General features: G+C 39.3%; 2 protein-coding genes across 2 annotated transcripts in view; one reads left to right on the top strand and one right to left on the bottom strand.

The window, feature by feature from the left end:
* Positions 1 to 7,789, top strand: part of larp1 (La ribonucleoprotein domain family member 1) — a 55,774-nt gene extending 47,985 nt beyond the window's left edge. Inside the window, exons 13-20 of the mRNA XM_015384230.1 lie at positions 344 to 467; positions 1,441 to 1,646; positions 1,735 to 1,841; positions 2,444 to 2,601; positions 2,687 to 2,831; positions 2,913 to 3,022; positions 4,625 to 4,752; positions 4,827 to 7,789. Of these exons, the coding sequence (XP_015239716.1) occupies positions 344 to 467; positions 1,441 to 1,646; positions 1,735 to 1,841; positions 2,444 to 2,601; positions 2,687 to 2,831; positions 2,913 to 3,022; positions 4,625 to 4,752; positions 4,827 to 5,060 (1,212 nt within the window). The 3' untranslated portion in view covers positions 5,061 to 7,789. The remainder of the gene's footprint in view (positions 1 to 343; positions 468 to 1,440; positions 1,647 to 1,734; positions 1,842 to 2,443; positions 2,602 to 2,686; positions 2,832 to 2,912; positions 3,023 to 4,624; positions 4,753 to 4,826) is intronic.
* A 1,660-nt stretch (positions 7,790 to 9,449) lies between these two features.
* The window catches only part of faxdc2 (fatty acid hydroxylase domain containing 2), a 10,648-nt gene continuing 1,708 nt past the window's right edge, over positions 9,450 to 18,389 (bottom strand). Inside the window, exons 3-9 of the mRNA XM_015384224.1 lie at positions 16,602 to 16,699; positions 14,483 to 14,586; positions 13,656 to 13,777; positions 11,663 to 11,868; positions 11,475 to 11,580; positions 10,904 to 11,070; positions 9,450 to 10,011 (exon numbers count right to left, since the gene is read on the bottom strand). Coding sequence (XP_015239710.1) covers positions 9,855 to 10,011; positions 10,904 to 11,070; positions 11,475 to 11,580; positions 11,663 to 11,868; positions 13,656 to 13,777; positions 14,483 to 14,586; positions 16,602 to 16,699 — 960 coding nt within the window. The 3' untranslated portion in view covers positions 9,450 to 9,854. The remainder of the gene's footprint in view (positions 10,012 to 10,903; positions 11,071 to 11,474; positions 11,581 to 11,662; positions 11,869 to 13,655; positions 13,778 to 14,482; positions 14,587 to 16,601; positions 16,700 to 18,389) is intronic.

Raw genomic sequence — 18,389 nt, 5'->3', positions numbered from 1 at the left:
GCTCAAAGACCTGGAGACCCTCAGAACGTGGGTCAGATTTCATCTTCCTGAAAGGAACTCTGTGTTGTCATGTTTAGCTGTGGACCGTTCAGGGTGTTAAGCTCCGGTTTAAAGGTGAAGCGGGTGTTTTGGGCGGCTGTCTTTTGCTGCTGCATCTCAGTTACCAGACTCCTGAAAATAAGGTCTACCGATGAGCCTCCTAAGATCACCTGTTAACCTTCCCTCTGTGGATTTATTCTCCTGCTGTTTTTATCAATGGATGCTGACTGATCCGTTCTCTTAACTTTCTGTGGATCATTTTGTTTTCTCAGATTGTTCAGATGCTTTTTTCTTACTTTTGCAGCAAGAGGTGGAGAACTTCAAGAAGGTCCACCTGATCAGCCGTGAACAGTTCGACTGCCTGACACCTGAACCCCCTGTTGACCCCAACCAGGAAGTCCCCCCAGGTCCCCCCCGCCCACAGCAAAGTAAGGACACAAAAACTGTCTTAATTTTGTTTTCATACTAATAATCAAGTTTTATCTGAATTATTATAAATAGGCGTTGGAATGACGTTTTTTGTATATGTTTTAAATACTCTCCTGACTTTTCCAAAAACTCCAGTAAAATAATTTACTTGGAGATGGAATAAAATTGGTGGTTTTAACCTTTTTATAAATAAAGGTTATTTCCCTGTAAGATATCACTGAAATATCACATGGAGATTTATTTAATTTATGTTTTTGCTTGTTTGTTTTTTTTCCAATAAAATTCACTACTTGGGGCATGATGGTGGCGCAGGAGTTAGGCGTGCAACCCGTTGACCTTTGCCCCTCTCTCCCAACCCCATTTCCTGTCAGCTCACTTTCAAGTAAAGGCCACTAGTGGGAAAAAAAACACAAATACTTTTAACATAAGTAAATCATGCTTTTTGTGTTTTCAACACAAAAACAAGGCTTTGTTAGGCTACTGTATAAAACCTTGAACTCGACACTATTCCTGACATTTTGAATTGAAAAAGCTTCCTGGATGGGAAGCGAAACTTCTTCAAACTTGGAAACAAAGTCCAGTGGATTGTTTTTTATTTTTATTTTTTTTAATACTTTTAACACCATTTTCGTTTATGAAACATAAGTCTATTTATGAAGTGATTTAAGTACTTTGCCTAATATTATGAATGTAAACTCTTATTTAATATGCTACCACTTCTTAGACTCTTCTGTTTGCCTAAATAGGTTTCAGTTTTAGAAATCTTTGGTGTTTAATAGTCTAATACTGAGTTATGGGTGGCACAGGGCTGAGGTGATGCCATCACTGCATCAGACATTTTGAGCAGGTCGATCTAAATCATGGAGTGCTGTATTGATTGGTCACATGACATCTGTGGTTGGATCATCTGTATTCGATCTGAGACGCCCTTGCTGCATCCTTGGTCGCTCATTGTTCACTTCCTGTTTCCAGTCCCCACAGACGCTTTAGCAAACAAACTCTTTGGTGCTCCAGAGCCGTCCTCTGCAGCCCGCTCTCTCCCCACCACCGTGCCTGAGTCTCCAAACTACCGCAGTGCCCGGACGCCCCGCACGCCTCGCACCCCCCACCGCAAGGACCCGACCATGACCCCACGGTTCTACCCAGTGGTGAAGGAGAGTCGTCCCGTTGATGCAAAGGTACACCGCCCTCTGCGATGGAATGCTGACTGTTCGTGAGGAATAGTGATCAGCTATATCATTGATGCCATTTTTTGTGTTGTTTCAGACACCAAGGAAGAGGAAGACTCGGCACAGCTCCAATCCGCCTTTGGAGTGTCACGTGGGCTGGGTGATGGACTCCAGAGAACATCGCTCCCGCACCGCCTCTGTCAGGTAGACTTTAACCTGATGAAATCAGCGCAAAGAGTTTTTCCAGTGCTGTCAGACTATGACTAAACATTTGTGTCCTGGTTGTCCCGCCAGGTTTGCCACATTTCTGGTTATTCTGAATCTTTTCATTATCATTGGGAATTAAGGCGCAATATAAAGAAAACAGGACAGAGAGAAGAATTATAGATTGTAGTTTACTCTCATATATCAGTACTTTCTTTGATTCTTCTCGATACGATGTCTGCACAACACCTTAAGATTTCACCAAGATCTATACCAGGTGTTGGAACAACTGGAAGTAAAGGTCGTCCTGCCTGCCCATATATCTAATTGTTAAGCAGAGCTTGAATATGGACCTGTTGTGCATGTATAATCTGATGCTGCGTTCTTGGAGCCATGAACACTTGGTACCCTTTGTTCTCGTGTCTTTCCCATTTTAAGGGAGCAGTCAAGCTGGTCTGAGTGCTACGTCCCTTTTACATGCAGATGATAAAAAAAACTAGAAACTTCCATATAAGAAAAATGAATAATAAAACTAAAGGCTTCAGGAGTTCCCACATTTATAGGAACATTCACTCACTCACTCCCCTTCCCTTCCCCTTTAGCTCCAACGCCAGTCCTTCTGAAGGCACCCCTGCCCTGAGCAACATCGGCTGCACGCCTCAGTCCCTCCCCAAGTTCCAGCACCCGTCACACGAGCTGCTGAAGGAGAACGGCTTCACGCAACATGTTTACCACAAGTACCGCCGGCGCTGCCTCAACGGTGCGTCCCCTAAGCATCTGCTGGTTGCAGCTCTTATTTATTGAAATATAACCGCTTAAACTGATGTTATTTCCACCAATCACAGAGAGGAAGCGGCTCGGAATTGGCCAGTCACAGGAGATGAACACGCTCTTCCGTTTCTGGTCGTTCTTCCTGCGGGATCATTTCAACAGAAAGATGTACGAGGAGTTCAGGCAGCTGGTGGTGGAGGACGGCAAAGAGGGCTACAGGTAGCGATTGGATGGAGGAGGGTTTAAAACATGAGTGATGTAGTTCAGGGTTCAAAGCAGGAAGCTGCTTCTGTTCTGCAGGTACGGTTTGGAATGCTTGTTCCGGTACTACAGCTACGGCCTGGAGAGGAAGTTCAGACCGGACATCTTTAAGGACTTCCAGGAGGAAACCATGAAGGATTACGAAGCAGGTGAGGAAACCAGCAGCAGTTTTTAAATAGGACACATCTAATGATGACTTTATGACAGACAGGTTTGATTTTAGGAAGTGGATAGAAAATATAACATGAGTTTTAATATCTGAATATTGTGGCATGTAGCCGTAAAAAGAGGAGATGGCAAACATTTTTAAATTGAATTAAAAAACGAGGAAGAAATTGTTCTGGCTGAATCTCAGAACTAAAGACAAGATGAAAGAAGCTAAATGTAGGTCAACCTCAATAGAGGCTTGATGGAGGTCCAAACCACTGATCTCCATTTATTCAGTGGATTGCTGACAGCCCGTTAGTAGTACGGGATCGAAGTGAAGCCACCGGCTGCCATGTTGGTACTCCCTAGTTAGACCATGCTCGGTGTAAACAATACCTGCACTCCAGCATCGAACAATGATGATTTTCTCATTTTCAGAAGGGCTTAAGGGCTTAAAATAAATATAAATTCCATCAGTTTGACTGACACTTGCTGTTTCATAGCATAAGTAGATTACTTTAACTTATAATAAAAAAAATAGGCACATCACATTGCATAGTCATTATGAAGTCTATAAATATGATCTAATATGATATATTATACAAACTCATCACAGCAACATTAATGTGTTAATGGAGCATAATAATAAATGTGCCAAAAGTGCTTAATGGATGATGTACACCGAATATACATGTATTGATTACATTGTTATGGTAATTGCGTATTCTATATAATTTCAAGATTTCACATAAAGTCTGAATTACAAATACATTTCTGTTAAGGCTATAGTGTGTTCCTATTTGCAAATTATTATGCATGCATGAAGGCATATACTTTTATGCTGTGTCCGTGCATTAGCCTTTGACATTTCGCAGTGAATTACTTTCTATTTTGTAATGTTAGACACAATGTCGAGTCTAACTGTCAATATCTTTGAGTCAGTCTGAAATAGCCAGACTAATGTTGCGCTACATACTATACTATAGGATACATTGCCGTATATATGGATTTTCTTGGTTAGTACATCCACTGACTGAAATTACCTGGGAAATGTCTTCTACAGCAGACAAACTGCTTGTTTTTGCAGTCAAATGTTACACATGTAGGCATTTTTACTGCACATCTCCATGGGGAGTACCAATATGGCCAATTTGGCTTCTTTTTTTGGGCTATCAGCAATCCAGGATGGGTGTTAATGTCCCCTCCTCAGGAACTGCCATCCTGACACTTTTAGATGTATCTGTTCCCCATCAAATTTGAATCCGATGCATAGAGGGTCCGGAAAGTGGCGCATCTAGACAATGCAGCTTTTAAGGACTGGACTGGGACAGGAGGAAAACCCTTTTATCAAATTATGTGTGTTAGCTTGGCCTCGTCAAAGTCCTAAAGGGAGTTGACTTATAGTAATAGAAGACTTAGAGGAGAGGGGTGCTCTGCTAAAGATTGAGGCTCAAAATAAATGCATGCCACACTTTTCAGACATTTTGGTTGTAAGGGATATGAAATGGTAAAAAGTTTTTTAAGGGGTTTGAATACTTAAACGACACAGAATCGACCTTGTCTTTATTGAATAAATGAAAGCGTTTTCTCCTCCCTGATCTCAGGTCAGCTCTATGGACTGGAGAAGTTCTGGGCCTTCCTCAAATACTCCAAAGCCAAGAACTTGGAGATCGACCCCAAACTGCAGGAGTGTCTGAGCAAGTTCAAGCGTCTGGAGGACTTCAGGATCGATGTGAGTGGAAACAGCTGAGGTCGGAGATCCGTCACTAGCTTCCCCCATTAAAACTGCCTTTTTTCTGCTTCCAGCCGCCGATGGAGGAGGGAGGACGTAGGAGACACCCGTCCAGCGGGGACGGCCGGCGCCGCCATCCCTCTCAGTCCTCGAGTCGGCCCCACAGCCAGGCGAGCGGCGCCGGTCCGGCCCCTCCTACTACTGCTTCAGGTTCTTCGTCTAAGGACGTTGCCAAACCCACCAACCAGAACCAGAAACCCCCCGCTCCCTCTGCAGAACCCGCACCAGACGCCAAAACACTGAAGTAACTCCACAGCCGGGGACGCCAACCATCTGCACGGATCGACCTGACCACGCCTGCATGTCGCCGGTTGTCTCTGTGCCACCGAAGGGGGAGGGGCTCTTATCAATCTTATTTTATTGATTATTTTTACCTTTTCCGAAGTTTTAATTCGATGCTGAATCACTAAAGAATGAAAGTTCTGATGCGTTTCCTCCCCCTGCCCGCTCCGCTTGGTGAACCTGCTAACTGGAAGGTTTTTACTCCTCCTAGCTGCTCAAAGCCATCTGGACCAAAGGGGTTCGGACCGAGCGACTAAACTTTCCATCTGCAGGCTTTACTTTCCGTTAAGAGGCTCAACATCAGACCTATTTGATTTATTTTATTGCTGGACTATTAGGGGGGCACTATTAAGGAGCCAAATGATGAGACTTGCTTCAACCCCTCGTTATGAACTAGATTGTCAAAAGTTGCCTTATTTTGATGGTTTTACTGCTTCCGGATGCATGCCCGCCTCCTTGTTACGTTTTTCTTCACGGCTGTTTGCAGTAGCAGCCACTAGGTGGTGCTGTGGCTGCCATGTTTTCCTTTAGATCCCATCCGTCTGGTTTGACAGTCTTCCACGCCTCATTGCTTCTGTTACAACTCTGAGATTCCTGATGGAAGTTGGTCACCCTTCCCTCAGAAAGCATCAAAACAAACTGAAGTGAGAACTGAAGATGACCTCTTTCACGGTGCTCCTCCTTCATCCATCCATCCATCCATCCATCCATCCCTCTGCACATCCATCCATCAGCGATGCTTAACCACCGGTGTCTGGATTCCTTGATGACAGAGTTGGAACCTCTACGCTTCTTTCACACAACAGTCGCAGGCCTGAACACTAACGAGTGCGAACAGGACCGGACCGGACCTGCCGACGCCCCAGAGGAGCGGGGATTTCAACGCCTGTGTAAATGTGAACCGAACAGATGAAGTGAAGCGATCTCGGCTCCCTGCTAGCTTTTATTGTTCATAGATCAGAGGATTTATTTGCCTTACATGTCTTTAAATTTTTCTTTTTAAAATAACTTTAAGTTCTTCCTCATTTCAACTCGCTGTGTTTTCAGTCGTCCTTTAGAGCGGCCTCTGTTTCGAATGGAAGAACATCAGTTGTAACGTTCACATCTGGTTGTATTTAGTTTGACTACCTAAAAAAGGAGCGTAAGTGTCCAACAGTAACATGAGAAACTAATCATGAAATCATCAGCTGACCTTTTTTTTTTTTTTTTTTTACCTTAAGTAATGTTTGAAATTGTAATTTTGACAAAGCTGAAAAGTTTGAGTTTAGCTGGAGATAAATTATTTTTTAAAAGTGAAACACATTTAAAGATTTTTCAGTTGGTTTTGATGGTTCTGGCTTAAAGCTAATAAAAAGCCTGAAATTAATTTCCTCCGATGGTTAAAATATTAGACTGAAGCAATTTAGGAAATGTGAGGGATGTTTGCCTCCCTAAAGGTTCTGTCCATATCTAGTTCAGAGCTGGTTTTGGTTCCTTTTGTTTGGGTTGGAGGCGATCAGCCTGTGGTTCTGCTGAGGCGTTCTGGCTTTAACCGAAGCCTTCAGCTGCTCTGCACCTATACACCATTGGTTCTTAAAAGTTCTGGTACTGTGTGGGTACAGCTGCCTGGTTCTGCTGCAAATAAATAAGCTTCTCCACAAAGCCTGTCAGCAGAGCAACATTTTTTCCACTACAGTTTTTTCTTTCACACCACTTTTCTCTGACATGCATAGATACATCATTCTGTGAAGTGAACAACCAGAATCCTCCTATCATTTGAGCCATAACATGCTTTTTGTTTTTTTTAAAGAATTTTTATCTTTTTTCCTGATTAAAATTTTTGGCAAACATAGTTTGGGGTTTTTATCAGTTGAAGGCCATAATCTTCATTATAAACAGGAATATTAATGAATCTTAAAAACAAAAAAAAAAGTTTAATTCTCGTGTTTTGCTGATATTCTAATTGTCAGGATGCATCCGTATTGCTGGTCCTCTGATCATCTGAATCTCTGCCTGTTCGCCGATCAGGTCCTCCTCACTGTTGTAATGTTGAAGCCCTTCGTCTTGTCAGTGTTTTGTTTTTCAGTCTGGACGTAACAATGCATTTGTCCCTGGATCAAATATGGTCTTTTTCGGAGCTGATGGACAGAATCCGAACGGCGACAAGAAAAGAAAAAAAAAAAACAGGTTTTCCGGAAATGTGGGGGCTTTAAGCTGCAGGCTTGACTGACTGACCAACCCTCTCTTCCCTTTTGAGCTCCCTCTGATGCGACCGTTACCTGTTTGGATGGAAAGAATATTTTATTGTGGGAGTTTACAGCATTGAACTGCTGCTGCTAGCCTCCCATACAAACATTAAGGGGTGCTTCCTGCTCCATTTGCCCGGAAAGGAGAGATGGATTATCCTGACTGGAGATTGGGTGGAATATGGCTGCTTATGAGACTGAATACAAAGGACACGTTTCCATAAAGCCATATGAATAAGAACTAACTGAACCATTCAAAAGTTCACTTCCTTATCCTAGGCTTCTCATGAGGAAAAAAAAAGATGAAAATGAGGATAAAAGGAACAAAAAAATATATAAAGTGGAAAAAAATGTAAAATACTTGAATGAGATCTTGTATTATAACATTTAATATTCATAATATCTGCTTTGTAGGCTGATGTGATTCGCTATTAGTGTTATTTGTAATTTGTAGTAATTTTGCTTTTCCTTTAATAAAGAAAAAAAAAAACAGAAAATGGACAAAAAAACCTTAAAACAGCAGCTGCTGTGTGGTCATTTGTGGGATGGGGGGGGGATTCATACTGGAAGCAGAGGTTATCCATTCTTTATTAACCCTTTAGTGGCTAATTTTCTTGAAGCCCCGTTTCCTCAGAAGGTCCTGGGTCCATTCCCACTAAATGCCGTGTAGGAACGGTTCCATCCCAGTGCCTGGTGATCTCTGCAGGTTAAAGCCGCTCCTGCTCCCCAACTGTTGCAGATCCAGTTATTCATTCATGCAAAGAAAGGGAACCGTGCAAACATTCGTTTTCAGTGTCTTTTAGTTGGACCTGCAGTACCACCAACACAAGGTAATGAAGTGTTGCAGTTAAGCTCACCCCATCCAGTTAATAAATCCCACTTTCTCAACAGAATTTAGGTTTCTAAAGACTGGTTTTCTTTTCATCTCCTCCCCTGTTTGTACAAAAAAAAAAAAATCTGATTGGATGGGGTTCTAGATTGGGATTGTTTTTTTTTTCCAGTACCTCTTTATTTTTTTGTTTTCTTATCAGGATATGAATGTCCATTAATGTTGGTCCAGTTCTGTGTCTAACAGAGGCATGACTTACTTCTTATCGCTCTTCCAGAAAGGCCAGATTTCATAACTAGACCCTCTTCAAGAAACATTCTACCTGAGCTGCAGCTCCTCCAGAGTTACCTGTTTTTGATTACTGATTCGCTGCTTGTCCTGTTGGTTCATGTCTTGGTAGTTTTTAGTGTAGTTCTGTCATGCTCTCATTTTCGGGTGGCTGTATGCACTCAAACTTTGGGTTGTTGTCTTCTAGCTCTAACAGTAGTTTTCAAAGAGGGGGTGTGGGGGAGGCACCGGAAAATAAGGAAAAGGGCTATTCCCTTCTCTGTGTAAGAAGCGACTTTCTACCTTGACCTACAGGCAACTGAAACACATTTTCCCTTACCAACCTGCTTCTCTGAGCTTTTCAACTTTAGGCACCATATGAAGCACAGCGCCTACATGTGGACAATGATGGCAACCGCAGACAATACGGCCAGCCCTCCCACTACACACTTAATTTGATCTTTAGTTCAGTTGTTACCATTTTGTTATTCGGCAGTAATGTTAGTTAAAACATGTTGGTTAATATTCTTATGCTGAAAAATTTCATGACTGAATTGGGATGAAATAATAAAAAAAAAAAATCATTTACAATTTTATGGAATAGTTCGGTTTGCTGGAGGTGCTTAACCTGATGCTGTTTGGGGGACTGTAGCCTAACCCAGTTTCACGTCATCTGTCAGCGTTTTATGCACTGAAATTAACTGAATTCTAGGGGCTTCTGTTGAAAAGCATTTTTTTAAGGCCACAACCTTTCACTGTGTTGGTCCAGTTCCCTTGAAGAAAAATTGAGAATTGGCAAGGTTCATCTCCCAAGCAGGGCTTCGTTAGTGCTGGCAGCAGCTGGGGGTGTGTAATATGTTTTTTTATGTATGTTTTTAAATGCCTGATTTAAAAACATACATTTTCAAATATTTCTATCTGCAAGGGTTGATTTATTCTTCCCTTTTTTGAAAAAACAAGATAAAATAATCAGCAAATTTTTAATAAACTTTAAAAAGTGGAGTAAAATAAAGCACATAGAAATGACATTTCTGAAGTATTTTAATCTTTTAAAGAACATCCCAGAACACCATCTGCATTCCCCAAAGGGAGGGCCATAATACTTTCAGACATGTTTGGGTCCAAATGCCTCTAAAGTGCTGCTCCTGTCAGCATCTCTTCTGTCGTAAACATGTCAGAAGAGCGTAAACTGCTGAGCTTTAAGTGCTGCTAGAGAAGATTAGGAATTGAAATAAAGCTTAGATTCAACACCAGCATAACGGTCCATATCCTCGCAGAACTGCACTATAGAAGGAAGGAGATGATCAACATTTCCTTTATGAAATAATTAGATTATAACATGTTAATGAATTAGTTTGCAGGAATGGTTAAAAAGTTGAGTTAAAATGACTACAATCAATTGAGTCCTGACTGAGAACTAAAAAGCAAGAGGCCGCAGATCACTGGCACTTCTTAGGCGTTTCAGGGATGCTCTGGGTGAGCGGGGTAAGGCTGGTGAGCAGGGTGTGCCGCTCGTACTGCTTCGTCTGCCTGAACTTTGCATCGGTGCCGTGGAGCCGGTCCAGGACGCCAAAAACACCGTAACACTGGTTAAACCTGAAACCAGAAGAGACGGTTTATTGGATTCATTCAGTGAGGAAATTTATTTCTAGTAACCAGATCAGTATTTAAAGTCCTTGTTTCACAAACTAAAGTCTGAGTCACTCCAACATGTCAACAATACTTCCAGTTGGACAATAACATTAAAAGATGAGATATAACCTGCTGGACTGCAGCATTTTTACCCTACTACATCATTCGGAACATGAGTAGTAGAGAGTATTACCCGCAGGTTTAACAAATCCTGATACTGACCAGCTCAGACTGGATTGATCTTAGGGCTGAAACAATTAGATTAATCATAATCGATTATAGTAATAATCGTTAACTAATTTGGTAATTGTAATTACTAAATTAGTTAAGTAATTACACCAAAATTGTTTAAAAAAATAAATAAATTTAGCATTTATGGTAAAAATCTATTTCGTCTGTCAATATGATTTATCCAGAACTCCTCATGAAAAACTTTGAGTTTCACATTTTGCAAAAAGTCTTCTTTATATATATATATATATATATATATACACATGTGTGTATATTTGAAATGGTTGTGGTAGTGTGAGCTATGGGTAAGAATTGTAGTAATGTGGAGTTGTCTAGCCACGTGTGTTTATATGTACATACATGACTTGATTTGGTGTAGCATGCACTCATAAGTTAAGCAGGACGACTGAATTGTCCTAATACTTTTGTGTGAGGAGCCGACAGAGATATAGCTTTGATATTTCCATTTTCTAACCTGCAAACCTGCCATTTTATGGGTCCCAGAAAGGCTGATAGTAATCAAGTAATCTGATCATTTCTGATTGGAATTAAATAGAAATCCTAAACTTTATTCAGTCTGACTCCATTATGGAGCTTGACCTTAAACGTCTGAGTAAAGCCTCACCGCAGATGGTGGAAGTCGTGGAACTCTGGCGATGGCAGGAAGGGGAGGTGGTAGCCGCAGTGGGAGATGGTGGTGCTGACCAGAGCCAGGCAGTACCACACCGAGGTGGTAGTGATGTGCGAACCCATTATCACAGGCCCGATTACCACAGGCAGCATATTGGAGATCTGACAGCAAAGGAAACGTTTGTTTTAAAACGTCCTGAGCACCTTTTCATGGTAAATTCAACAGTGGTAAATATGCAGTGTCAAAGAACTTTTAGAGTTATTAGAACAACTGGAGTAAGATATACACTATGTAGAGTTAATTTAACAGTAATTCAGAGTGCAACCAGATGCACTTGGATTGGTGTTAAATTCTCCTAAAGTGTTTAACTCTCCATAATTTTGGTCTTCTTTATTGTAACTGTACCAAGTCATGCAGATGAGCTGTGTACTCCCTTCGCACCAATTTTACACCAAACAATGAAAAATTCCTGGTTTGTTAAATGGACATTATAATGCATTTTCTCTCTAATGCATTAAAAACCCATTTTCTGTTTGACTAAAATAGACGTAAATAAAGGCTTTACCACATGCTCCAGAGGATGAGCGTAGATGGAGACGACTCCGATGGGAGCGGTCCACTCATGGTGCTGTTTGTGGAAATGCTTGTAGAGGCTGGGATGGTGGAACAACCTGAGATTGGTGAAGAAAAAATATATATCAGAAACATCTTCATCATCCCACCATCCAGCAGAGTAAAGCGAAGGCTGCCTGCCTGTGCGAGTAGTAAAACAGGACTTCCTCCAGGATGGAGAAGATGGCCAGCTCAATGAGGCCCCGGTGGAAGGTGGGCAACTCTGGGCCGCATGGGTCTCCTGTCCAGCTCACCAGGAGGTAAACGACCACCACCATGGGTCCGGAGATGAACACCTGATTGAAGAGAACGGTCTTCACGGCCTGCTTCAGTTTCACAGGATCCACCTATAGGGAGAGATGAGTCAGAACCGCTCTCATATCTTCTCAGTTCATACATCTGTTTGTTCTTATACACACACTATAGGAAAAAAAACACTTTTTAAGTAACAGTTCAGTTTGATGGATTTTTGTACTTTTTCTGTATTTCCCACCATGTTAGAAAATCTTTTTGAATCACTTCTGGTCTGTTTTTTCATTTTACTAAATCCTTTAGATTTTTCAATGCTGGTCATGACCTGGTTTAAACCATGAACCCTGAATGTCAGACATTCGGCAACAGAATGTGTTTATGTTAAAGAACAAGGTCCATTCAGAGCCAGCACTTTGCACTTTAAATGTGCGTCCGTCATTAAAGATTACAGGTTAATAATCAATAGGGACAGGGGGAATATGGGGGTGTAAATAACCATGAAACCGAATGTTATGAGCTCACCTCAGTCATTAGGTCAATTGCTTTTTGCTTTAAATTGATGTGAATGTACAATCCAAAGCTAATTATAAAAAGCACTTCAACCTAAACATCTTTAAAGATATTTTTCCATCTGTCTTTTGTTTTTTCCCTTGTCTCCTAGTTTTTAAAGGACCTTCAAAAGATTTCTAAGGATGCTTGTTAAAGTGTTTTTAATTGTGTCTGTTACAAATATGTGCACTCTGAGTGTCTCAAACATTTTATTATGTCCCCATAATGACAAAGATTCTTGGTTCATTGGATATAGAACTACCATACAATTTCAACAAAAAGTGTTTAGTTTTGTCTGGAAAAGGGAAGCTGAAAATCAAAGTTTTCAGGAGACTTTAAGTTTTTAACAAAAACTTAAAAATATTTAATAGCATCGATATTTCCAGATTTTGTTTATCCAAAATTTGGAAAAGGGAAACTGAAAATCAACATAACTTCAAATATTTAATAGCCCTCCATATTTTGGATTGATTTGTCTTCCTTCTTTTCGATACATAAAAAAAAAAAATTAAAAAAATAAAATAAAATTTCACAGTAATGACAGAGTAATCTGAATTTGTATTTTAACTACATCAGATACTTTTTCTGCAAGAACAGTTTTGCAGCATTTTTTTTAAATTGGGGCCGTAAAAACTCCTTTCAAAGTCCCTTAAATGGTCCACAGACCACACGTTGGACATCCTAGTTTAAACACGCAAAAACTCTTCTTTTATCTGTTAATCACAAATAGGTGTTGCAGTCAAGGTCCAGACTGTGAAGATACTGTGCAACCTAAAGGGAAGCGTGCAGAAGGACGTCTGCAAACCCGGAAGAACAAAGGAGATGGAACCGGTTCCAAATGGACCCCTGAGATCCAAAGAATGAACTCAAGCCACATGGTGATGATCCCTAAAACTGTGGGGAGCGATCAAAAAGAACCATCAGACACAGATGTTTACATCTGCATCAAGACACCAGAACAGACCGGTTGGTTCCTTCAACCAGTACGGCTCATTAGAACAAACAACCTGAATCATTTTTATTACATCAGTGATCGAGCTTCCTGTGTGCAACGTGTTCCTGGACATAATCTCTGACAGATAATCAGTTTATCTCTGCGCTGTGCAACAACATCTGTTAATCAAATACAGTGAGAGGACTTTGCTCAGACACACAGCAGACCATCCCATCTGACCTGAGATGTGACCCGTCAGAACTAGATTAATAACACTAATTTACCGAGATGAGCTGCTTCAGGAAGTTTCTCCACATATCGATTGGAGATGGAAAAAAATAGAGTTAAGAACATTGAGCTTCTTTTTTTTTTTTTTTTTTTAAAGATAGAGGAACCTACTGGAGTGTTCTTGTCCTCCTGGATGCGATAGCGAGTGATGAAAGATGGTTTACCAGTGGTGTCCACCAGCAGTAGGAAAGCATTTAACACCCAGAACACCAAAGTCGGGGCCAACATGGTTCCTGTCAAGCAGAAATAAAACAAAAAAAGAAACAAGGGTTATGATGACAAATCCTTGTGACTGAAGTTAGACCATCTCCAGAGACCCATCAATTCAAACTGGAGCTAAAACATTACAGTAATATTTAAGTCCCACCACGGTATCAGCTGAAGAATGCTTGAACAACAAACCAACTATTCTCTAAAAATCATTCTGCAGTCTGGATAAAGAAAAAATATAAAAAAAAAATATAACATGCATTGGAAGCAGTTAATTTTTCCTCAAGTTTGCGGTAAATACACATTGTAAAGTTGCACAGCAAACATGGGAGATCTTTTTGGATTGTGTGAGAGGTTTAGACATAGACACAGATAATATCCAAATAGGGAGCAATTGAGTTCATGACTGAACAGAGTGAGTAAATACTAGAGGTCATGACTGACCACAGCTTCCTTTTTCTGTTAATATCAAACGCAGGCAGCCATTTTGGAGCCTCATAAATTCCCTAAAAAAAACAGAATAACGTGTATTATAAAAATACAACCCCCAATTCAGTTATAAAGCGGATTCAGACATCAATGCAGATCATTGGAGACCAACACAAACTATATGATAGAAAAAGGTCAAAGTTTAAGCTGAGGAAGCTAAACACATTCAATAGCTGTTGTAACACTGGGGGGTGGGTGGGGGGTTCGTTAGGGCGTTATCAGATGATCACACATCTTACCTACGAAGAACAAAGCGGCATCATGACCTTCAAAGGCCAGGTAAACCTTCGTCCACAAGGTCTGCCAGAAGTCTCCTGAAGCTCCCCAGAATCTCTGAAGGTGCCTGAGGGGAGACGTCACAACTTTGCTAAAAACTTCATTTCTTGTTTAGTCATTACAGTTTTTTCCTGCTTCTGTATTTATTTTTTTATTTTTTTTTTATAAAAGTGCACATACCTCAACTATCATGCTAATTTATTTCAGCTATGAGCAAAACTCAATCCAGTTTAGAAATCAAAACATTAGCAAGTAGTCACACCATAAAGATCAACTGTAATGTAATTTGAAAACCACTTATAAAGACAACATTTATTTATAAAAAGATTAACAATAAAGTTAAACCTTTGAATTTTTTATTTGAAGGAAAAGTTCAATAGTAAAACCTTAAATCCTGACAAACAACATTTTTTATTGAATGACTAAAAATCAATAGTATGACAACCAAAGAAAACTACTAAATAACGCGTACCCTAAAACAAATAGATGTACAAACAAAAGAAATTTATTTATTTACTTAATAAAGCAGCTAAAAGAGCAGCTGAGCCCACATTAGAATTTACATAAACAGTAAAAGGGTTCAGTTGTGTTTTAAGGTTGATTTATGCTTTAACATTTATATTATATACATTTACATCAAAGTGTATGATTTTATCCTCTGGCTAATACTGACCCTGCTCGCTATGAATTTCAATAATTAATATTATCGTTTCAAAGCTCCCATTTATGCAGCTGAAGTGTTATTAACTGATTTTATGTAAAGCACTTTGAATTGCCCTGTTCCTGAAATGTGCCATACAAATACAGATGCCTTGCCTTGCCTTGCCTTGCCTTGCATTGCCTTGCCTTATAGCTTTAAATTTTCAACCAAAGCCAGAAAATTGATTTTGGAAAAACTTATTTTCTCAGTTAGATTTAAAATGGTATCCATGACAAATAGCATAATAGTAAAGAACAACTTTAAAAACCTAAAATAAGTAAATGAAATATCAGGAGACAAATGTATGGCTAACCTCTTTATGCAATTATTACTAACAACGGTTTTGAAAGTATTTCAATAGTAATAGAATATTAAATAGATATTAACTAATAATTACATATTCCAATAAAAGTTTCCAAATAATGTTTGAACATAGAAAGAAAAAAAATCTAATAATAAACAGGAAAAAAGAATTAATATAAAAAGATTGTTCCTATACTAGAATTTACATGCCATTTCTGGGCAAACAGGGAAACACTATGCTAAATGCCAACATTAGTAGTTCTTATTCTAAAGGTAAATTATTCCTATACTAACAGGAAAAATACTGATCAGGTTACAGGAAAGTAATCCTACTCTAACACTTGTATGCCAACATTGTAATGCACCTGCCAGTTCACTTGCAATCAACACGTTCCTGCCTCGACATGCTGAGTGAGATCTCATAGCGTTTAGTCAGATCTTGTCTCAGCTTGTCATATTACATAACCAATCAAACCCCACAATGTCATATTTTGTCTTGTCTATACACCTGCACCTGCAAATGGCTTTATAACAGAGAAGCTTTCTGCTTCTGTTACACGTGACCATGCAAAATGGCTGAAAAAAGTATCACTATATTAACCTTGCAGATCAGTCGATAAAGATAATCATTATTTAGTATTTTTTTTTTAACTTTTTTTTAAAATAAAGACCATAAAAAAGCCAAAATCTAAAGTGTAACTCCTAACCCAACTTAAAAACCTTTTAACATTGAAAAATAAGCCATACTTGCTACTAAATTTGCTTAGTTTTGCTGTGAGTGGTTAAAACCTTCCCTTTGCTAATAGAATTCCATGTGGTTCTGAATCACAGTTCAATAAAATCAATGCATGTATGCCTCTTATCTCACTATCTTGTTATGTATAATCTTGTAGCAGCCAGTTCATGTAAAACTGACCAACCCGGTGCTCTCCATTCTAGTTTTTCCAGTCCTGACCCCTCCCAATCATTTCCTTTCTGTTGCTAACTCCCTGCCATTCTATTATTTCATTGTACATTTAACCATTTGCAACCATGTTCGGTGCGTTAGTAGCTGGCTGCTTGTTCTGTGATGATTGTACCATGTCAGTGAGTTGCCAAAGGCAGCCAAGAATAATATTCCGGATCCAATGACAACAGCACCTTTCTTCACAGAATCCCACAGTCCTCCAGCACCCTCCTGGGAAAAATGAAAAATGATAATAAGCGCTAATGTTTCATTACAGGAAAATCTGTAGATATTCAGCTGTATCAGAAAAACATAATGGTGAAAAACATCTTTAGGATCATTTTATCCAAATTATTCAACACCTAAATGATTCCTACAGGTCCTGTGCCATAATAGAGAAAACTGAAGAGAAATGTTCCCAATGCTAAAAACAACAGCATCCCTGTGCTATTGATTTGAAGCAGTTTTAATCAACTGGATACTTATCAGCACATAAACAATAATAGAAAAAATATAGGATATAAGCTTGTCCAACATCGCTTCAAACGACAGTAAAGAATTTGCTTTTTTCTCCCCCAACTGTTAGAAAGAGGATAAATCCAGTCAGCAGGATTTATATTAGAGGAATCACATTCTTCAGACTCTGAAAAGGCTTTTACCCAGGTCACCTATACTGTAGCCATGGCAACCCTGAGAACAATGTTAGCCAGTGTTATCCAAAATGCCTCTGGTCTAGAGTTTGATTTTTCCACTTTATTTTGTTTTTTGTATTTTCTGGGGGAGAGACTTATTACTTTGTCAAATGCATTTTTAACAAATTACTAAACGAACTGTGAGTTTGTCGGTACAAAGTAAAAGTCATAATCGGCTATAGTCTCTGCTTCCTTCAGGGCTCAAATTCAGTCGGTACAGAAAAAGAATAAAGTGACCAATCAGGTTGAGCCTGTTGGCAAACATTACTGGTTCCCATGGAGATACAGTAAAAAAAAAAAAAAGGGTGGCTGCATCTAATAAAACCGAGTAGGTAATGATAACACACTTTACTTATATTTAAGATTCAACTAATTTTTTCAGTTACATTTTTTGGAGAGATTTTCAAATACTGCCAAGGCAGAAATAAAGTTAAACCAAAGATGACAAAGTTTACTGATCGCATTTTTTAAGCTGTAAATACAACACAATTCTTGCATCTTGATGTCACTAATCGGCCTAAAGCTTTCCTAATGTGGAAAAAAACAAGATTGATTCCATCCAACAATAACATCAACAGATCCATGATGTAACTGGAAAAAAAAATGCAAACAACAGCTGAAGGGTTGCACCTGCAGAAATCACGACGCCCTTTTTAGCAACTGTCAAAGCTTTGTAATTGACACACTGAAAAACAAAAGATTGTTTTCTAACACGTCTGCAAGGAGAAACTGCAGATTCATTTCAAAATATGCATCGGAGAAGAACAAGTCATGATTCACACCAACATCAAATCTGCAGACTACGGCCTTCTTTAAAACATTACTCACATAATGTCACCTTTAAAAACATGCTAGCTTCATTCGCTTAGAGATAATTCTTTGTGTATGGCAATACAATGGTTTAAAAAAAATATATAAGAGTATAAAATTCTGCATCATGTCCTTCAGATTTAGAGAATTCAAGTTATCCGTCAACTGTTAAAGGAATTTTTATGTTAATCAGAGCAGGGTAGAACAAACCTGTATAATGCTGCAATAATGATAAATATTACAAGCAATATAGAAACATATGCATATGCAGGAGAAATGTTGAAACTGAAAACATATTTCAAAGTAGTTATTAAAGTAAGAGTTTGCTTTGCTATTGTTGAGTGCAGAAGAAAACTATAATACACTAATATTTATATTTATAGATGTTAGAGAGATGCCTTTTAGTGCATTATATATAT

Source organism: Cyprinodon variegatus, unplaced genomic scaffold (assembly GCF_000732505.1).
Source record: "Cyprinodon variegatus isolate N-32 unplaced genomic scaffold, C_variegatus-1.0 Scaffold308, whole genome shotgun sequence".
NCBI classification, from domain to species: Eukaryota; Metazoa; Chordata; class Actinopteri; order Cyprinodontiformes; family Cyprinodontidae; genus Cyprinodon; species Cyprinodon variegatus.
This window is presented reverse-complemented; position numbering and strand designations above follow the sequence as displayed.